At 41.9% G+C, this 20,460-nt stretch overlaps 1 protein-coding gene across 5 annotated transcripts in view; it reads right to left on the reverse strand.

Annotated features, from left to right (window-relative positions):
- Nucleotides 1–20,243, reverse strand: part of PTGFR (prostaglandin F receptor) — a 40,995-nt gene extending 20,752 nt beyond the window's left edge. The window contains exons 1-4 of one of the 5 annotated variants that reach the window (XM_059689090.1): nt 19,882–20,243; nt 18,952–19,034; nt 17,588–18,457; nt 10,905–10,970 (exon numbers count right to left, since the gene is read on the reverse strand). In XM_059689090.1, coding sequence (XP_059545073.1) covers nt 10,905–10,970; nt 17,588–18,385 — 864 coding nt within the window. In that variant the 5' untranslated portion in view covers nt 18,386–18,457; nt 18,952–19,034; nt 19,882–20,243. The other 4 variants (XM_059689091.1, XM_059689089.1, XM_059689092.1 and 1 more) reach the window with 4 other exon arrangements.
- Nucleotides 20,244–20,460: the final 217 nt, after the last annotated feature.

Here is a 20,460-nt window from a genome sequence, read left to right on the forward strand (position 1 = left end):
CAGGCACTGCAGGAAATAGAGTAGAAGAATGTGACTTTTACTCTGTCATAATTATATATATAACTAGAGGCCCAGTGCATGAAATTCTGTAAAAGTAGGGTCCCTAGGCCTGGCCAGCGATCAGGGCCAATCAGGGCCTTCTGGCTGCTGCCTGGGGCCTTCCTTAGTTCTGTGCTGCCCTCTGGTGGTCAGCACACATCTTAGCAAGCAATTGAACTCCCAGTCAAACTCCCAAGGGGACATTTTGTATATTAGCCATTTACATATATAGAGTAGATGTATTAATCCATATCAAGAGAGATAAAAATGTGCACTAAAATAATCAAAGCAGGTTTCCTAAGTAAAATTATTATAAATTAAATAAAAACAAATCAAGATTTTCTGAACTAATAAAGTCAAATTTGGATCAGTGTGATGTGCTGTAATAACACATTCTTCTTAGAGTCATGATTTTTAGCCACCAGTCACATATACATTTGACTACACTACATGCTAAACCATGCAACATTGGCATTATACTTATGAAACAATGGACTTTCTTCTAGCAATTTTAGAAGAAAAATATACATGGTACCTTAACAAGCATTCATATATGAGTGTTCTGTTTTACTAATTTTAATTATAAAAGCATTATTTAAGGAACTACTTTTACCTGTTCTTAGAGTCATGATAGCACATTCATCCTTCCCTCCCCACTTCTGGCTGGGTAGATCTGTCACTGAGTAGGGAGGCCTACGACTGAGTTTCTCCCTCTACCCACCACAAAGAAGGATCCTGACTGTTTCAATTCAATCCAGCTGGTCTTCCAAAATACTGACCATTCCTGGCCAGTATGGCTCAGTTGGTTGAAGCATCACTCCCAGACACAGAAGGGTTGTGATTCAATCCCCAGTTAGGCATGTACAGGTGGCAACCGATCAATGTTTCTCACATCGATGTTTCTCTCCCGTTCCCTTCCTCTCTCTCTCTAAAAATCAATAGAAACATATCCTCGGGTGAGGAATTTATATATATATTTTGACCTTTATCCTTAAAGCTGAAATATTTTTTTAGTGTCTTGGCCTTATTGTGGGATTCGTATGGAGACAGGAGGTAACAGAGAAATAGCTCAGGACTCATCAGTTTCTATGCTTTGATGGGTGCCTGATTACACAGTGCATCATTCAGAAATCACCCTGAAGCATGATCCTTAATTCATAGCTTCTTTGTCTCTTTAATATTGCTTACTAGATAAATAATCTCTGAGTGAGTTGAATGGATTTCAACGTGAGTTAGGCAACCGTGTAATACAAACCAAGAAGTCCAAGAGAAAGATGGCATCAGTGCTGCAGTCACATATTACTGTCAATTCATACTTAAGGGGGGTATTAGAGACAAGGGCAGCAATATGGGTAAAATAGGTTATCCATTCATCTTTACAACCAAATATAAAATGGCATGCTAAATAGACAATGTAGAAATCCACATCAATCTAAAACTGTCTAAGTAAGCAGGCTGGCTTTTATATTACTACTATTTGCCTTAGACACACAAACCTAAAGTGGGCAATTGGGACAAGGTGAACAGCACACAATGGAAATCAATCCTAGACAAACTGCTGTCTTTCCCACCATCCAGGAAAGCTTTTCGCAAGCTGGCTTCAGCATCTGTATCCATAGATCAGGCTGCTATGAGCTTAGAGAGATGAAGGAGAAAGGCAAAGATCTTCTCTAAATGCCAAGCATTTAGAACTGCTTGCTATATTTTATTGATTGAAAACAGCAATTCTTTATATTCCCTTGAAATAAGGTACAGTCTGCCTTAACTGTGTGTTTAGACTTTCAGTGGAGAAAAGAATCACCACACACTATATAACAGCTTTAAAACCACATGATACCATCAACGTTTATAAAGACTATAGAATTTTTTAAAAATTCTTTGGTACATCAGGTCGTTTTTTTGGTTCGGAAATAGTACATGAGCGAAATATTGACATTGTCAGTCACAAAATGCCATTAACGAAGCATGCAGAGGTTAAACTGTATCAGGAACTGATCCTCTGTTCGCTGCAATGAGCACAGGAATGCTGATAGAGATCCCTGTTGCTACTGCTGTGCTGCAATTTGGAAATGCGGAGTCAGAAGGCATTCTCGCACTTCTTTCTTCCTATATGCAGTTCTAGTCCAGTTTTCCCCAAAAGCGCATTTCTAACTGAAGCAGATCCAAAGGAAATGCTAGGTCGGAGAAATGTTCTCAGAAGTTCCTTCCTAGCCTTGGGCAATTCCAAACTAAAACCCTGAGCAGAACTGGGAAAGGGACAGTCCAATCACAGGTGGGGAGGTCTGCTGGTGTCTGCACTGGAATTTTCCTGGGTTGAGGCAGAACTGACCTGCTTTCTAAACTAAAAATATAGCCATGGTCTTCAATTCTCTGACTCCCTACTGGTTTAACTTCATATTTCCCAATTTAGCGAACTAACGCACAGCTACCAGAACGCAGGCAACAGAATAGAGGAAATTTACTCCTGATGGATTTATTTTTTACTATCAGAAATCTGGGACCAAGCCCAGGGGTATTGGGGGCATGACAGTGGCAAAGAAAAGCTCTACTTATTCAGTTTGAATATTATCATGATCCTGTATTGCATTAATAAGAATGGCATCAGAGCCCTAGCCGGTTTGTCTCAGTGGATAGAGCATCAACCTTCAGACCAAAGGGTCAGGGTTCGATTCCTGTCATATCTTGGTTGCAGGCTCCTCCCTGCCCGGGGCCCTGGTCAGGGCTCATGCAGGAGACAACCAATCAATGTGTTTCTCTCATATCAATGTCACTCCCTGTCTTTCCCTCTCTCTTCCACTCTCCCTAGAAATCAATGGGAAAATATCCTCGGGTGAGGATTAACAACAACAAAAGAAATGGCATTAGAAGTTTCTTAGACAATACCAATAATAGTAAATGCACAAGAAAATGCAAAATACTCAAAAAGTCTATGCTATTATTGCAATAATAATACTTACCTTCAGTGTAAGATAAAGAAGAATTCAAGGCAAAATGTTTTAAAGTGGAGAGGGAAGGTTACCTGATATTTATAAAAGGAGTACATTCACAACAAAGATAGAACAGACATGAATTTTTGACCTCTGACATTACATTGAAATCCAAAACAATTGAAACCTATTAGAAATAAATATATAAACTGAAAAAACACAAATGGAATGAAATTCTAAGTTCTCATTATTTGACACGATAGTTAAAAATAAGGAAATGGGACCCTATAAAATATTCTTGGTTTAATAGCTATGGTTTGAACTTTGTAACTTTAAAAAAAAAGAGAGAATGTGGATTCTTTTCAAAATCCCATAAAATATTTACAAAATCTGATAAGAAGTTAACTAATTTGGAAACAGTAAGATTTATAAGTTAGTATAAGAAATCATTAAATTATTAAACTATACAATGCTCTGTAAATGCAAAATGTTATACAAAATGTTAGTAGAGAGTGGGAAATGGAGAATGACTGTTTAATGGGTATGGGATTTTCTTCTGGGGAGATAAAAATATTCTGGAGAAGATAGTGGTGATGGTTGCACAACATTGTGAATATGCTAATTGAAACTGAATCATGCCCTTTAAAGTGGTTAAAATAGTAAAATTGTAATGTGAATTTTGTCACAATAAAAATAAATAAAATAAAGGTGACAAGTCAATGCTTTTTTATACACTGTTATGGAAAAACTGCTGAATTATTATTCAAAGCATGACTTTGATAATAGGGCAGGTAGATAATGATAACAAATGGGAACACTCTACATTGTAATTGATACACTGACCACAAGTCTCAATAAAATCTGAAGAAGATGGCAGTTGTACATAAAGATAGCTCAATAAGATGTAATACAAGGTCCAGAAAGATCCCAACACATTTAAGAATTTCAGATATAATAAAGGTAGACATTTAAAACAGTTGCAGAAAGATCATTCAATAAGTAATTTTGAGACAACTAGTTAACCATTCAAAAGAAAATTCATATTGTTAACTTGCAAACTAAACCAAAATAAACTATAAATGTATTAACACCATGAACACAAAAAACGAAAGGGCAAACGTGCTATAAGATAAAAAAGATGAATACTGATATCACCTTAGCCTGAGAAAAGTATCTCTTAACATGAAACAGAAAGCAGTAACCGCAAAAGAAATTATTGATTAAATTCACTACTTTTATAAATTAAAATACTAAATGAAAAGGCTAACCTTGAGCCTAGGGAAACAATTGCTTTTATATTTGAAGTAGAGACTTGATGCACAAAATTTATGCACTCGGGGGGGGGGGGGGCCCTCATCCCAGCCTGTGCTCTTTTGCAGTCCGGGACCCCTCACTCCTTACCGCCCGCCCGCCTGCGGCAGAGGCGAGAGAGGCTCCCGCCACTGCCACTGCCACTGCGCTCTCCAGCTGTGAGCCCGGTTCTGGCTAAGCGGCACTCCCCCTGTGGGAGCGCACTGACCACCAAGGGGCAGCTCCTGCGTTGAGCATCTGCCCCCTAGTGGTCAGTGTGCATCATAATGACCAGTCGTTCTGCTGTTCAGTCAATTTGCATATTAGGGTTTTACTATATAGGATATTATCTGTTCTTTGTTACCCAGGCAGTACTTGAAAATCAATTACAAATTCCCACACTTTCACAGAAGAAGATAATACCCAGTAATATAAGAATAGAAAGTTTAACTACTCTAGTAATCAAAGAAATTAAACTAATAATTTTTCCTTCTTGAATGAGGAAAAGGATGCACCCAGAATGCTAATAGTGGTTATCTGTTGCTAGTGTGCTTTGAAAGATTTTTTAAACTTTAATTTATAGTTTACTGTATTTTATTTTTACTATAAGATGTTATAAAGAAAACATTGTGTTGTTAAAAGTAGTTTGAGGAAATATAATACACAGAATTTAATATTCCTCAATAAAGAGAGTAGGTCTATGGGAAAAAAAGGGAGGGTTAATCTTTCCAATGGGTTTCCGAAAACATGCAAGTGCCTCTCTCCCCGCTTCCACCTGTATGCGGCCAGCTTTCGGCTGCCTGCATAGCCTGCTCCCTGCTTCTCCCCCCTCTCCTGCATTGTCTCACTATCATTCATGTGGTTTTTATTTTCCTTGCTTTCTGGTCTTCTGCCGCCATGAATATAAATGCAAGAAGCAAAATAAGGGAATATCTAATCAAGGTAATAACAATAATAACTACTGTTGCTGCTGCTGCTACAGCAACACTATTATTTAAGATTTATCGATGTACCTTGGGCCCAAAGATTCCTCCACTATTACTAAAGCAATTAACCCTCTGCCTTGCTCCCAGGCAAGGACAGAAAAATACAATAGTTATTTTTATTCTATATTAAAAGTGGAAAGAAAGAAAAGAAGGGTATGTGTAAGAGTTGGTGGTTGGAGCAAAGAGTTCAAAGATGGTGGGTAAAATAAAGGAGCTAGAAAGTATTATTGTTAGAATTTGCCTCAGGATTATTTTCCCAGGTCAGGTTTCTGTCTCTCTGATTTAATTTCACCTGGAGAGACACCCAGCTTTTTGTCAGCAAAGGTCTGCTGAAAGAATAAATCAAATGAACAAGTAAATTAAAGCATACATAAATTTTTAAATTTTATTCATTGATACAGTATTATTAATGTTCACAACAATTTTCTTCCTTATATTCAGCCCTCTCTAACACTTTCCTAACCTAAATTCTTAGAAAGAGTTGGTGATTTTTGTAATGCTCCATTTCACCATTTATTTCTCTTCTAATCCAGAGTCACTTTAGTTATCAAAAGGCTGTTTAAAATACTATTTTGAATTATTAATTTTTCATGATATGATTTAATGAAGCTCATGTTTCATTTTATTAGAAAATTCTCCTAGTCTTCAATATTAACTTATTACAACCTGCTGTATTCTAATCTTGTTCAAGCCTATCTCAAATACTAAAGAGTTTCTTATTCATTGATTTTTATATCTCTAGGAAATGTATAAAACATCTCTTTTCTTTTTGGTTTTTACAGTTTACATTATTTAACTTAGGATCAAATTTATTTCCAGTAATTTTTCCTTCTAAATGATGTACTATAGAATGTTTTCCCTTTTATAAGTAATCAAAAATAATCTCATCCATATACATTCACAACAGAATACCTGCTATTCTAACAGAAAATATAATTTAACATCTTCATATTTCAATTTCCTACACATGTCCTCTCTTTTCATTTTCTAGAAGTACTGCTATTTAAAGCCCTAGGTATTGTGAACAGTTAAATCACAGAGATGGTTATTCTAGTATCTAGAACACTGCCTAGCACATGGTAGGTCCTCAATAAATATTTGTCAAATAAATAAACATATAATTACTTGTGGAGCACCAAATTGGATGTGAAAGCTCCCTACTAGAGCACCCATTATTCATTTAATAACTAATTTAAAAGTGCTTTTGATTATCTTGTTGACAGAATTATTGGCTGGCAGCATCAACATTTAATAGTCACAGCAACAATAATGATATATATTTATTTATATATATATATATATATAAAAATAAAAGAGAAACATGGTAATTGGTGTACGACCGCTACCCTTTTCATTGGCTAATCAGCGAGATATGCAAATTAACTGGCAGCCAAGATGACGCCGGCAGCCAGGCAGCTTGAAACTAACATGAGGCTTGCTTGCCTCAGTGACGGAGGAAACCAACGTTCCCCGCCTGCCGCTGCAGGCCTCTGAGCGGGCAGTTTAAGAAACTGTGTAACAAATACCACCGGACTTCAGCCAGCAGATTTGCAATATTGTAAGCAAAGGCCAGAAACCTACTTTCAGCCGTGGAGGCCTAAGAGCTGGAGCCAAGACTCAAAGCTAAAGCTGGCCCAGAATTAAAAAAAGAAGAAGAAAAGGAGGGGTTGGGAGCTTCCATCACCCGCCAGCCTGAAAACAGCCCTCAGCCCCTCACCCAGACTGGCCAGGCACCCCAGTGGGGACACCCACCCTGAAGGGTGTGTGACCAGCTGCAAACAGCCATCATCCCCTCACCCAGGCTGGCCAGGCACCCCAGTGGGGACCCCCACCCTGATCCAGGACACCCTTCAGGGCAAACCAGTTGGCCCCCACCCGTACACCAGGCCTCTATGATATATAGTAAAAGGGTAATATGCCTCCTAGCACCGGGATCAGCGGAGCCGCAAGGCCTCCTGGCACCGGGATCAGCGTGACAGGAGGCAGCGCCCAAACCCTATGATCGCCCTGCGGATCTGTGTGTGACAGGGTGCAGCGCCCCAACCCCCCCACCCCATGGGCCCTGCTCTGTGTGTGACGGGGTAGAGCCATAACCTCCCCATCGGCCCTGCCCTGAGTGTGACAGTGGCGGCGCCCCAAACCCCTGATTGGCCCTGCTCTGTGGGTGATAGAGGGCGGCACCCCGACCTGCTGATCCGCCCTGCTCTATGTGTGACAGGGGACGGTGCCCCAACTCCCCTATCGGCCCTACTCTGTGAGTGACAGGGGGGAGCTCCTCAAACCCCTGATGGGCCCTGCTCTGTGCGTGACGGGGGGAGCTCCCAAACCCCCTGATGGGCCCTGCTCTGTGTGTGACAGGGTGGAGCTCCCCAACCCCCTGATGGGCCCTGCTCTGTGCATGACAGGGTACGGAGCCCCAACCCCCCTGATGGGCCCTGCTCTGTGAGTAACAGGGGGCAGCGCCCCAACCCCCTGATTGGCCCTGCTCTGTGCATGACAGGGAGTGGCGCTGCAACCCCCTGATTGGCCCTGCTCTGTGCATGACAGGGGGTGGCGCCGCAACCTCCCCATCGACCGTGCCTTGAGTGTGACAGGGGGCGGTGCCCCAACCCCCCAATCGTCCCTACCCTTAGCGTGACTGAGGGTGGCATTGCAACCTCCCAATCCACCGTGCTCTGTGCATGACAGGGGGCGGAGCCTCAACTCCCCAATCGGCCCTGCTCTGAGCCCGACCAGGGGCTGCACCTAGGGATTGGGCCTGCCCTCTGCCACCCGGGAGCAGGCCTAAGCCAGCAGGTCGTTATCTCCCGAGGGGTCCCAGACTGCGAGAGGGCACAGGCCGGGCTGAGGAACCCCTCCTCCCCCCCGAGTGCACAAATTTTTGTGCACCAGGCCTCTAGTATATATATAAAAGCCTAAGCAACCATCTGACCATTCGACTGATAGCTATGACACGCAACGACCACCAGGGGGGGCAGACGCTCAACCCAGGAGCTGCGGAGCTGCGGTGACTTGGCAGCATCGGTTCTCAGGTGATGCACCCAGAACCAGAGAAGAGGGAGCCCGATTCCAGGGTGTGTCAGCTGAGAACCGCCCTCTCACAATCTGGGACCCCTCAGGGGATGTTGGAGAACTGGTTTTGACCCAGTCCCTGCAGGCCAGGCCAAGAGACCTTACCAGTGCACGAATCCATGCACTGGGCCTCTAGTAATAGTATAATAACTGAATCATATGGTACTTTCTAGGTCAGGCACTATTCAAATTACATATATTAACTCATTTAGTCCTCACAACAACCCAGTGAGGCAGGTACTATTACTATACCTATTTTACAAATGAGGAGACTGAGGCACAGAATGGTTACAGTCATGTTGCCAGGAAGTGGAAGAAATAGGACTTGAACCCAAACTCTTTTAAAAAAAAAAATGTTTTTACTGATTTCAGAGAGAGGAAGGGAGAGGGAGGGACAGAAACATTGATGAGAGAGAAACATTGATTGGCTGCCTCCTGCATACCCCCTACTGGGGATCAAGCCTGCAACCCAGACAAGTGCCCTGACAGGGAATTGGACCTCCTGGGGCATGGGATGATGCTCAATCAACTGAGCCACACTGGCTGGAAGAACCCAGACTCTTAACTACTACATTATATTGCCTCTCCATGAGCTAATATCTTAACTCTTAGAATGGGTATGTTTTTTACTCCAAATAAATTATAAGTTCTTTGAGGAAAGAACCTTATATTTAAATCCCTACAAATATGACTCCAAGAGTAGTGCCTTATACAAAAGTCTCATTTTTATTTTTTGCTCATTTTAAGTGGATTCCAATAATGTATAAATAAATACCTTATAAGTTATTATAATCATAAATTATTAGTATATTTAAGTTTGAATAACATGTGAAAGATGAGTGGATGACATTTTCACTTCTGGTGAGATAGTGGAGTAACTTCAAGTGAAAAGGTCCAAGAAAGTTTTCTGAAGCTATGGGCTGGCTCCCTTTGTTCCTTTCCACTGCACCCAACCCTTCCTAATAGAGGAGAAAAATAGAAAACATCTAAACTAACACAGATAACTATTTCTAATTGAGATGGTGGGTGGCAACAATAGCAATAGACTTTTTGAGGATTTTTGGATTTTGTTGAGCATTTACTATGTGCCAATGGCTGTGTTATGAGATTTTAGGAAGGTAAAATTATTATTATTATTTTTTTGGTTAGTACTTTAAAGTACTATCCTTATAATAAGTTCACAGATATACAAAATTACCTGAGAGTGACTCCAGGTCACAACAAAGAGGTGATGGGACTGGGACCCTGTCCTTTGTCTGCCCTTGGGTAACTGTAGTATTCTAAAGGGAAGGCTCAATTGGGACGATGCACTAAAAGCTAAAATAAATTCTCTTACATAACCTGTCTCTGCCTCCTTCACCATCACACCACAGCCACACTACAGTCTGAATTGTATCTGGGGATTCAATAGCAGGAGAAGTGAGAAGAGCCACCTCCCTCTCGGCATAAAGCCACAGTTGTATCCACTCCTCTGTGGCAGCATCCTTATTCCCAGGACAGAGGACAGACAGAATGACAAATTTACACGAGTTTTTAAAGGTAATATTTGCACACAGAACAGACACATTTCTCCTATTAGATAAAAGTCCCCTCTAAATATAGATAAATGGCACTGATATACCAGGTAAAATTGGGTGTGATTATAAATGCCTTGCAAAGCAAACATAAATGGAATGCATTTTATATACCTCCTGTAAGGATAAGACTAAGCAAATAAAGTTAAAACCAGTAATGCAAATAAATTTTAGGCATATCAATATCTTGAATTGTTCTTCAAATGTTTGGGAGCCTAATAAAAACCCTGAAACTCATTTAGCGACAAGAATTTTATACCCAGGAGGATATAAACTTGATCCACATGTTTCTGTTTTATTTACACTTGAATCATTCAAGTAATGTTTTGTAAGTGCTGTCTCAATGTCTACAATCTCTTTGGGCATTTTTGTAAGTCCAAACAGGAAGTCATGCTTTTCCAAGATTAAATGAATTTAAATACCAAGATATTCTAGACCACCGTGCATATTAGGAGCAAGAGATTTTGGGGTAAATTCTCAACCTAGGACTGTCTTGTCTTAATAGATTGGCCTTTGCTGAAGCCACTCTTACACCATATACCTCCATGAAGGGGAATAATATACTCAAATGAGTTTAATTCCAAAAGCCCATCCATACCTCAATATATTTATTAAGTCACACTGTAAACCTATGTGCAATAAAGTCTATACTTCATACTTAGATACTGTGTGAACAGTGGACTTCTGGGAGATTGTCCTGAGCAAGAATCTGCAGGAAATAGACTCTGAAAAAGAGATCTCATGTAGAAAGTTCTCTGGGGAGTGTGAGGCAGTGAGGGGGGCAGGATTTGGCAGAGAGAGAAGCAAAACTGCAATGCAGGTGCAAGAAAGGCCCCAGCAAGCTCTGAAGCATGGAGGACACTTCTGAAATGTCCCAAATGAGGCAAGGGGGTACGTTCTCTGTATCCCCATGTCCACCTGTTACTGCACATGGAGTGACCAAAGAGAAGAGAGCACACCCATGGGGAAGGCAGCTCCCCCTGGTGGAGGGAACTTTGTCCAAGAGCAAGACTCACCCAAAAGGGTATCTGGGTGGGGTACCACAGCGTCCTTTCAATTGGGGTTTTCTGAGCATTAATCCTCTGTGAATATAAAACCTACCATTAGCAATACCAAATGAGCCATAGGTTCACTGAGTCAGCTGGTCAAGACTTGAGGTAAGCAAACCTGTTTTATAGAAAACAGTCAACACTTTCTATAGAGATTGTATTTATGACAATGAACGAGCAGTATTTGTAGATCTTTACTCAAAGGAATTTTCTCCTTTTGTCTCCTGACAGGATCCCCTCAAAGATAAAACACCAATAAAAAAATAAATACATTTGTGAGGAGAAATGTGTGCATGTACAGAGAAAAGCAGTGCTAAAGATGATGGGACAAAAATAACTTAGAATAAGTCATATAACCTAGTCTAATACTTCTCATTCGATACTGGATTCCTAGTTTATTCATTCAACAAACGTTGGGGGTTTTTTTTCTTGTTTTATTTTAAATATATTTTATTGATCTTTTACAGAGAGGAAGGGAGAGGGTTAGAGAATTAGAAACTTCGATGAGAGAGAAACATCAATCAGCTGCCTCCTGCACACTCCCTACTGGGGATGTGCCCGCAACCAAGGTACATGCCCTTGCCCAGAATCGAACTTGGGACCCTTCAGTCTGCAGGCCGACGCTCTATCCACTGAGCCAAATCAGTCAGAGCAACAAACATTGGTTTATGGCCTACTGTTTGTAGAAACCAGAATACAAACCACTAATGCAGAACCTAGCCACCAAGGACCGAGACTAACAGAGGGATTCACATGTAAACAAATACTTGTAATCTATATATATATAAGCCTAATATGCTAAGTGTCCGACCATTCGACTGGTCACTATGACGTGCACTGACCATCAGGGGGCAGACACTCCGACCGGTAGGTTAGCTTGCTGCTGGGATCCAGCTGACCAGGACTGGGTGAGACAGGCTGGACACACCCTGGAGCCCTCCCGTGGTCCCTCCCAGGCTGGCCACCCTCGCACGGTTCCTCCCCAGTCTCTAAAATAATCCTTCTAATTAATTTCCTTTCAGTGTGCACAAATCCATGCACCAGGCCTCTAGTATTATCATGATAGTATAATTTGATCATAGTTAATCCATGAAATTCCTCTGGGTGCTGGCAAAATTCCTAGATTCCAGCACCACATTCAAACAGTTGAATGTTCAGGATTCTCCAGAACTCCATTTCCAGCTAATACTCCTGGGAACCTCAGAACCCATTTGCCCGTCTCTGACCTTTCCAGTGTGAATTCCAACTGGAAGTAGGAGAACTGTCCCTGAGGCTGACCAGCTAAGTCCTGACCTCATCGGCGAGTGGCTCCCAAGTGGAGATGAGAACTGTCAAGGACTGAGTGAGCCCTCCTTTACACAAAATTCATGTAACAAATCCTCACTGACCCCAATGATGTGCCGAGCATTGGTCCAGGAACTGAGGATACAGCAATAAACAAGGTCCCTCCCCTCAAGGAGCTTCCAACCCTATAGGCAGAAGTCAAAGAAAGGTAGCCTATGTTATCAGAAACTGCTGATAAGTGCTATGAGAGATATAAAGCAGAGGAAGGGAAGAGAGGAGATAGCCTCGCTAGAGCAGACGGCATTTAAGAGAGGAGTAAGGAAGAGGACACCAAAGCTCAGGGACAGGAATGTGCTCCCAAATAGCCCAGAGCTAGTCCTCTGCCAGTGACTGTCACTGACCTCATGCCACTTACTCCATGCCCCACCCAAACACAAAAGCAGCCTGAGTTCCCATCATGTAAACTATGCTAATATAGTTCTCAAATAGACTTTTTCTTCTTGATATGAATTTTGAGTTCTAAGGGTCTAGGTTGTGTAAGAATTTTCTAGAATAGAACCCAAATGCCATCATCAGTCCTTTATCCAGACAACATCATGGCTGCTTCCAAATTCCAAGCATGGGAGCACATGCCACTTCCAAAGGAAACCCACTGAAACAGGTATGACAGCACTGCCTCTAAAATCAGGAGCAGTCCAAGAATAAATCAAAAAGACATACTTTCCAAGTTCTGACATAAAAGTACGAAAGAATCCATTTTGTTTTTAACTTCAGAATGAAATCCATTAGCAGTCCTTTCTTTGGGGACATTTAGATCCAATGGTGGGTTGATTGGTCAATTAATTTTTTTAACTGGGTAAATCATTTGTACATGTACATGTTATGTATGTGCATATGTTTACATTTTCACATTGACTTTATACTTAAATGTGTACATCAATTCATCATCTCTTTTGATGTAGTGGCAAATGCACAGACACTACACAGATTTCCATGACACAGTTCTTAAATACGAAAATGAGGGCCTGCCTTTCAAAGAAAACAATCTTCACTCTGAATCAAGATGTGCTATGACGTTGCTTGGCTCCATTATTTGCCATTATCCCTCTCAGACCTGGTCATTATGTGGCCAATACCTTTAGTAATTCAGTCAAAGTTCAATTAACCGCCCAAGTCTTTGATTTATATTGACAAACATCTTAGTGACCAAATGTTAAACTACATTGACTAGAAATACTAACATAAACTCTTGGAAAAATCATATTCAAACTCTACATATGCAGGAAACATATTTCTCAGGTAAACTCACCTACAAGAGAAACCATTTGGTTCTTCATACACTTTATACTTCTTTACCCAATTCAAAATGACCCTTTATCCCAAAAGAGAAGGTAAAAGTTTAATAGTGTCAGAAGTCTATAGTTGCTAACTTAGGGAACAGATGAAAAACTACCATTTGGTTTCAGTATTTGCTTTATTAACTGCTACCTACAAAACTCAGAATCCACATTCTGGTCAATCATTTGCAATCTCTTGACATTCGTACTACTTAGGTTACAGTCAGCCAGTCAACAAGTATTTATTGCTCTGCCAAACTGGTGAAATAAACATAGCAATAATAATAAATTCCTTTTAGAGTTATATATTCTAGAAATAAAACTTATAAAAGAATCATTACCTGTATAAAAACAGAAACAAAGAATATTAAGGAAATGTTACTTGATAGCAGTAGTAAATGTCTTTTTCCCCTCACTTAAGAAACATTGAAAAATGTCTTCAAGAGTTATTTATTAGGGAAAATGATTCATCTAATATGCACACAACACAATTTTATCATTACCATTTGACTCTGAAAGATTTTTGTATCAACGTATTACTAAATGGAATTATCAGCTAATAAATGCTTATTGTGCTTTCCTGTATTTTTCAGTTGGGATTATAATTAAGATAATTGATATGTGTTAACCATGTTTAAAATTATAAAACCCAGATATTATAAAAATTAAAAAGTCATTAACAATGTATATTTTAAACTAATATTATGATTGTACTACTGATCTCAATCCTGACAACACACACACACGCACATATTTTTTCCTTAGGAAAAGTGACACCTTAAATTAAAAAGAAAAACACCACAGGGCATTTATAGGGCACATAACGGTGGAAAAATGTCAATATATATTTTTCAAAAGCTACACAACACAAAATATTAACAGAAAACCCTAATGTAAACTAGAGACTTTAATCAATAACAATGTATTCAGTACTGACTCATCAATTGTAACAAGTGTATGTCACCAATGCAAGATGTTAATAATAAGGATGACTGGGGGTTAGAAGGTAAATGTGAACTCTTTCCACTTATTTTACAGTAAACCTAAAACTAATCAAGAAAAATAAAGCCTATTAAAAACACAGAGAGAGAGAGAGAGAGAGAGAGAGAATTCAAACAAACATCATGACCGTCTTGCCTTTGTATTGGTTAAACTCAGTCATCAAAATTAATTAAGTATCCCCTTTGTCATCAGCTACAAATTTAAATCATTTTAAAAATCATGCCACTATTGATACATTTTGATGCAGTAAGTCCTATTAAACACAGATTCTATCATATAATTTGCTCCTCTTGGTGTGTGTATCTGTACCTTCAGTCCAGTTTCCAGCTTGGAAGTGACAGTGTACAGAGGTGGAAGAGCGTGTAGAGATATTCATTCAAATTACAAATCCCACAATTCCTACTTATCCATTAAGACAGAAAGCAGTGGTGTAAATTAGAGCACTGGCCTAGGAGGTATCATTATAGTACATGTATGGGAATCTGGTTTCAGAGATATTTGTAAAACTTAAGAAGCTTTTAAAATACAGGGTGGGGAATGATGGCTCAGTCATTAACAACTATGCAACTTCTCCTAGGCATTTAAGGAGGGGGGGGGGAGAGAAATGTTTCAACTGAGAGATATTCATGTTGGGTGTTATTTTGGCATTCCCAAGCCTAAGTTTTTGTTAGGGTTCGATTTAGAGCTGCCTGAATGGCCTTAACCTAATGCCCAAAGCACTTATATCCAAAACCACTAAATGTATAAGCCCTTTAGCCTGAGCTTGCCAGGAAGACCCAAATCTGCACAAGAGAAATGAGGAATGCAAAGAATGCTTGAAATACAATATCAATCCACCAAGCAGTTTCTGTAGTATACCTACTAGGCATCTAACACAGAAAAAATTTCCATAATACAAAGCATTTTAGAAGTATTGATATCTTGGTGTCACAGGTGTGTCAATAATTCATAGTTAAATACAATGTTGACTGCAGAAAATGTTTCATGAAAATTGTTTCCACTAGGAAATATATTCAAAATATGAGTTAAATAGTAATATCCATTTTAATAGTGAAGGAAACCAAGAATTCAGGAAAAGACATGAGAGAAGAACATAAATTCAAACTATCCATGGCAAAAATGAAATTTGCTACCTTCCATAGTCTTACAATAGTTAACCTATTACTCCGCTTTATCAAAATGAGAGCCAGAACTAAGCATAATTTTAAAGGTGACACAGAACGAATAAAAACTAAAATATCAATGATTACCTCAGGTGTCCATATTATCTGTCTCTCTCTGAGTTCACTATTTCACTTTTTAAGATTTTCTCCAGAACTAGGACCTTACTTTAAAAAAAAAAAAAAAAGTCTCTAAATATTTTTAATTACCTCTTTTCTCACCTTCTTGGTATTCCCTTTCCAACCCCCAAATCAATTTCAGTTCTACTCAAACTCACTTTTTATTTTGAAAAGCACACTGTATTTCAAAATTAAGGGGGAAAAAGCATTATTCTAAGGAAATTTCCTTGGTCAAATAGCATAAATTAAGCTCTTCAGGAATGAAAGCTGCAGTGATTCCAAGGGTTGACAGAACTGTTCTCTGCTGCTAAGATTCAAGTAACTATACCATGACCATGAGCACAGATCAGATCCCCGCTTGGGTTCCCTTAAGGCCTCCGAAATTGACAACAAGCAGGCCTCAAACTTTTGACTTACCACTGACAGACCCAGTTTAGCCTCACCTTGGCTGGTTTCCTAGGACAGATTTAGGAACATCATAAAAAAAATACTATTCAACAGGCTAAATTCAAATTATGAGAAAATAATATGAATAGAAATAAAAATATTCAAAAAGTTGAAATCCTTCTGTAAAACAAAGTTAGGTGTCACAGGATCTGTCTGTGTCTCTCGCAGACTTTTCTGTGCATCAGGGATTGTTTATTAAACAACACTGGCAGCAGTTCTTGGACAATGGACCTGCTGGAGCCTTAGGAAAACTGCATGAGTAACAAACACCTTCATACTACCATGCAAGGTATGACCATGCCCTTTGTGTTATGTCTACCTTTGTCTTATCCTTTGCCTCACCTCTACCTGTATATCACCTGTATCACTGTCTCTGGATACCAGCCTATTTCCCCACTGATACAGAAAAATGAATGAAAAGAATCTTTGCTGCCATCAGTAGCTACGCACAGGTAGATTTTTTTCTTTCATGACATGTAACCCTTCCTCTCGTAAAAGAAAATGTTGAAGGACATTAAGGTCGCACTTATCAAACATATTTATGTTTTCTTCTACTTGCAAAAGAATATAAATGACTTATATGTGTTGACCACTCCTTAATCTTAGCCTTCATTTCTAAAAATATCAAGCTGTTAAACACAGCTTTTGGCTATTTTTTTTAGAAAGAATGAATGCTAAGGGAGGAATCCCTAGCTCTCCTGCCAATCATATCTCTCCCTGCACTACTGGCTTTGTGAACTAGTGATTTCTTCACCTGATCTATGCTTATAGTTCACCTGAACTATCCAACTATCTCAACTCATCACCACCATTGGCAAGCTGAGAGCTGGTCGTGGCATGTTTAGAAGAACCCAGTAGCTAATATGCCTTTTCTATAAATTAAAAGTCTGTGTGATTTCCCACCAACACTTACTAGAGTCCACTCCAATATTGTATTTTATAGTTGGTCATTTTTTTCACATTTTAGAGACTAATCATATTCAGTACATTAAAACTGCGTTACTTCTGTTCAAATGACTTTATACTGCCCTGCAAATATACAGTTAGAATTACTTAGCAAGACATTGCTTTCAACTCAGGGCTTGTGGGGAACTGAGCACGTGTTTCATAAACAGCTCCATTCACAGCCAGCGCCGAGTGCTGGCATACGTTTTAAGTGGGCACCAACCCCAGCATTTAAAAGACCGAATAGCGCTACCCACCAAGACTAATCATTTTGCAAAAGGCAGCAAATCTCGTTTTGAACATGGAAAAACAGAAGAGAGCAAAACTTGTCAAAGGGTTCAGCTTCGGCTCTTACCAGAAACGGGCTCCAGCAGATGCAGGAGACGCACATGATGGCCAGCAGCTGGATGATCATTTCGAAATGATGAGACCTGCCTTGTCTGTGCTGCTGACTTTTAAATTTCACTCTTAAAAGTGTAACCCCTGTGATGGCGTTGCACAAGAATGAAACCCCAAGGGCTAAGAGCCCCAGAAAAGAAAAAAGGAGAAGGTAAAATCTATCTTCCCAGTCTTGGATATGTTCTGTTTTGTAGAAACACCAGGTCCTCGATGCTTGAATTTGATAGTCTCGATGCCCAAGGATGGGCAGCAACGCTATGAACACGGCAAACAAGCACACCCCGCTCAGCATCACTTTCACGTGCTTGGATGTGATTTTTGTGGAATGAAATATTGGCTTGGTGACTCCGATACATCGCTCAATGGCCATCACGCTGCCCAGGAAAAGCGGGCACAGGCCAGAGAACACCATGGAGATACCGAAAATGCTGCACAGGGTGTTTGATTGGTCAAAGCGGATCCAGTCTTTATCAGAAGCATAAACAAACACTGCTATCGTTCCGTTGACGAGGTGGCCGAAGAAGTCTGTGATCACCAGGCCACTAGCCAAGAGCAGAAACGAAGCCTTGGACTTCTGTCTAAACCTCTGATAGGCCTTCATGAGGATAGCGATGGCAAGGCTGTTGGATAAGATCCCCACCGTCATGAAGATTATGGAAAAAAAGACAGAAAGCCGGTTTTCCGTCTGGCAAGTTGTATTTGAAAGGAGCCCAGCTGCAGGAGACACTGGCTGTTTGGAATTGTTCATGGACATTGTTGTGGAGATGAACGCGGGCTGCTCAAGTCATCTCCCTCTGAGAAGAGTGCAGGCTTGTAGTCCCGGCATCTGTAGCATAAAGACAGAGGAATGATCGCCCTGCAGAACTGCTCCTCCGACATTTAAGTCCGAAGGGCCCCAACCTTGGGGTAGAAATCAGATGCATCTGACCTATCATAAGCGAGGTTGCGTCATCCTGAAGGTCTGGGGTCCCATGTTTTCATTTTCAAGGAAAAGAAGCTGCCGAAAGTGAGCTCCCTTGATTAACCTCTTTATGGGTTTGCAAAGTCACTAACAAGATGAGGTTTAAACCCAACCAAGTGGTAAAAGGCCTAAGAGTCTATGTAAATAGCTAGATGACCTTTTAAAGTTTCTGCTTTTTTTTGCCCAAATGGGCTTTGTCCCCAAACTGCAGATTATTCCTTAGATAAACTACCTGTTTGTCAGGAAGACAAAACAAGCTTCTCCAAACCTTGGGAGGAGGCAGCAAGGTCACTGGTGTTATATGGGGCTTTCCTCAGTAAGTTCTAAAACTATTTGATTGAGATCAAATAACAGCTCACCACATGCATCAGCGAGCCAAGGAAGGCAGAACGGTGAGTCTCTAGGAAGGCTTTCTGGTCCAGCTACCACCTGTGCAGAAATCCTAGGAAGGGAGGCAAGTTGTGCTATGAGCACATCTGCCCAGATGATGTTGATTAAGCTACAGCTGAAGAGTAGCAACATCCAATACGAAGCATTTATTGTCGCTCTCTGCTCATTGACTTGAGGCCTGAGTCACAGACCCCCGATACCCACCCACGACCAGACCCACCCCGCCCCAGGGTAGTCCGATTGGCCTTTCCCGAGCAGCTTTCCCCGGAGGCTGGGAATGCTGGAACCAGCCTTCCCGGGGACCCGCCCGAGTGGTCTGCCCAGGCTGCCCGCGGACAGCCGCCTCCTTCAAATCTTACTCACCGCCCGCCTTTCTCACATTACCACCCCGCCGCCCCCATGTGTCTGTTTGCAACATCCTTCCCAAACCTCCTAACTGCAGAAACTTTCTGCAATTGCTCAAATACCGGAGGGCCGGTTTTCCTCCTATTCCCGGGAGGCGCCAAAGGCCGGGTTTCCTCCCACCCTCGGGGGGCACCAAAGGCCGGTTTTCCTCCCACCCCGAGGGGCTAGGCACCAAAGGCCCGCGCTGTCCGGGGTGCCGGACTCAGTGCCGGGGGCAGGGAAACACAGGCGCGAAGGGGACCTCTTTCTTGCCCTTTTCCCTCTTCTGAGATCTTGTCTACCTAGTCCTCAAGCCGCAGCTGAGAATTGGGACAGATCGGCCCGAGCACCCTTCTCTCTAGGGGTCTCCCCACCTTGGGCATCTGGTCCAAACTTGTTGCCACGCGCAGGCTGAGGTGCCCTCCTGGGCGCCCGGGCGTGGGGTGGCTAAACCCCAGTCGCGCTGAGCATCAGGAGGCCAACGCTTGGGAACCCAGGGGCTGGAGGGTGGTTACCTTGCATCCCGGTCGCCGGCAGGGCTCACGGCGGAGCAGAAGAGCGCGCCGCTCCGTGCGCCATCGCGCGCCCGCCGCCCTTCGCCACGGGTTCCCGGGCGCAGCACTGCGCTCCCGCTCGCTCCCGGCTCGGGCTCGGGCTCGGGCTCGGGCTAAGTCTCCCTGCTGGCCCCGCCGTCCGCTCCCCCTGCGCGGAACCTGCCGGTGGTGCTCGTTTCCTGGGATCCTCAGCACCTAGCGGCGCTCGCAGCCTGGGCGGGATGGAGGAAGAGGGTGACCTCCGCCCCTTTCTCTTCTCTCTCCTCTCCGCCCCTTTTCCGTGAGCCCAGAGACCGACTAAGAGAGACGGAGCTGAGGGCATTGCGCTCGGGTGCTCTGCCCCCCACCACCACCACTCCCCCAGCATCAGAGCTGCTCTCTCGTTGCCTGACCGCTTGGCGAAAAGTTTAGTTACAAACTCATTTTCAAGCTCCAGGCGCCATCGCTAAGGCGCAAACTAGGGGAGAGGTGAACACAGCTTACCAACAGCTGTCGTGGCAGCGTGTTGGACTGTCAGCTTGTAGTTGGCAGACTGAGCTC

The sequence above is a fragment of the Myotis daubentonii genome, chromosome 3 (assembly GCF_963259705.1).
Source record: "Myotis daubentonii chromosome 3, mMyoDau2.1, whole genome shotgun sequence".
Taxonomy (NCBI): Eukaryota; Metazoa; Chordata; class Mammalia; order Chiroptera; family Vespertilionidae; genus Myotis; species Myotis daubentonii.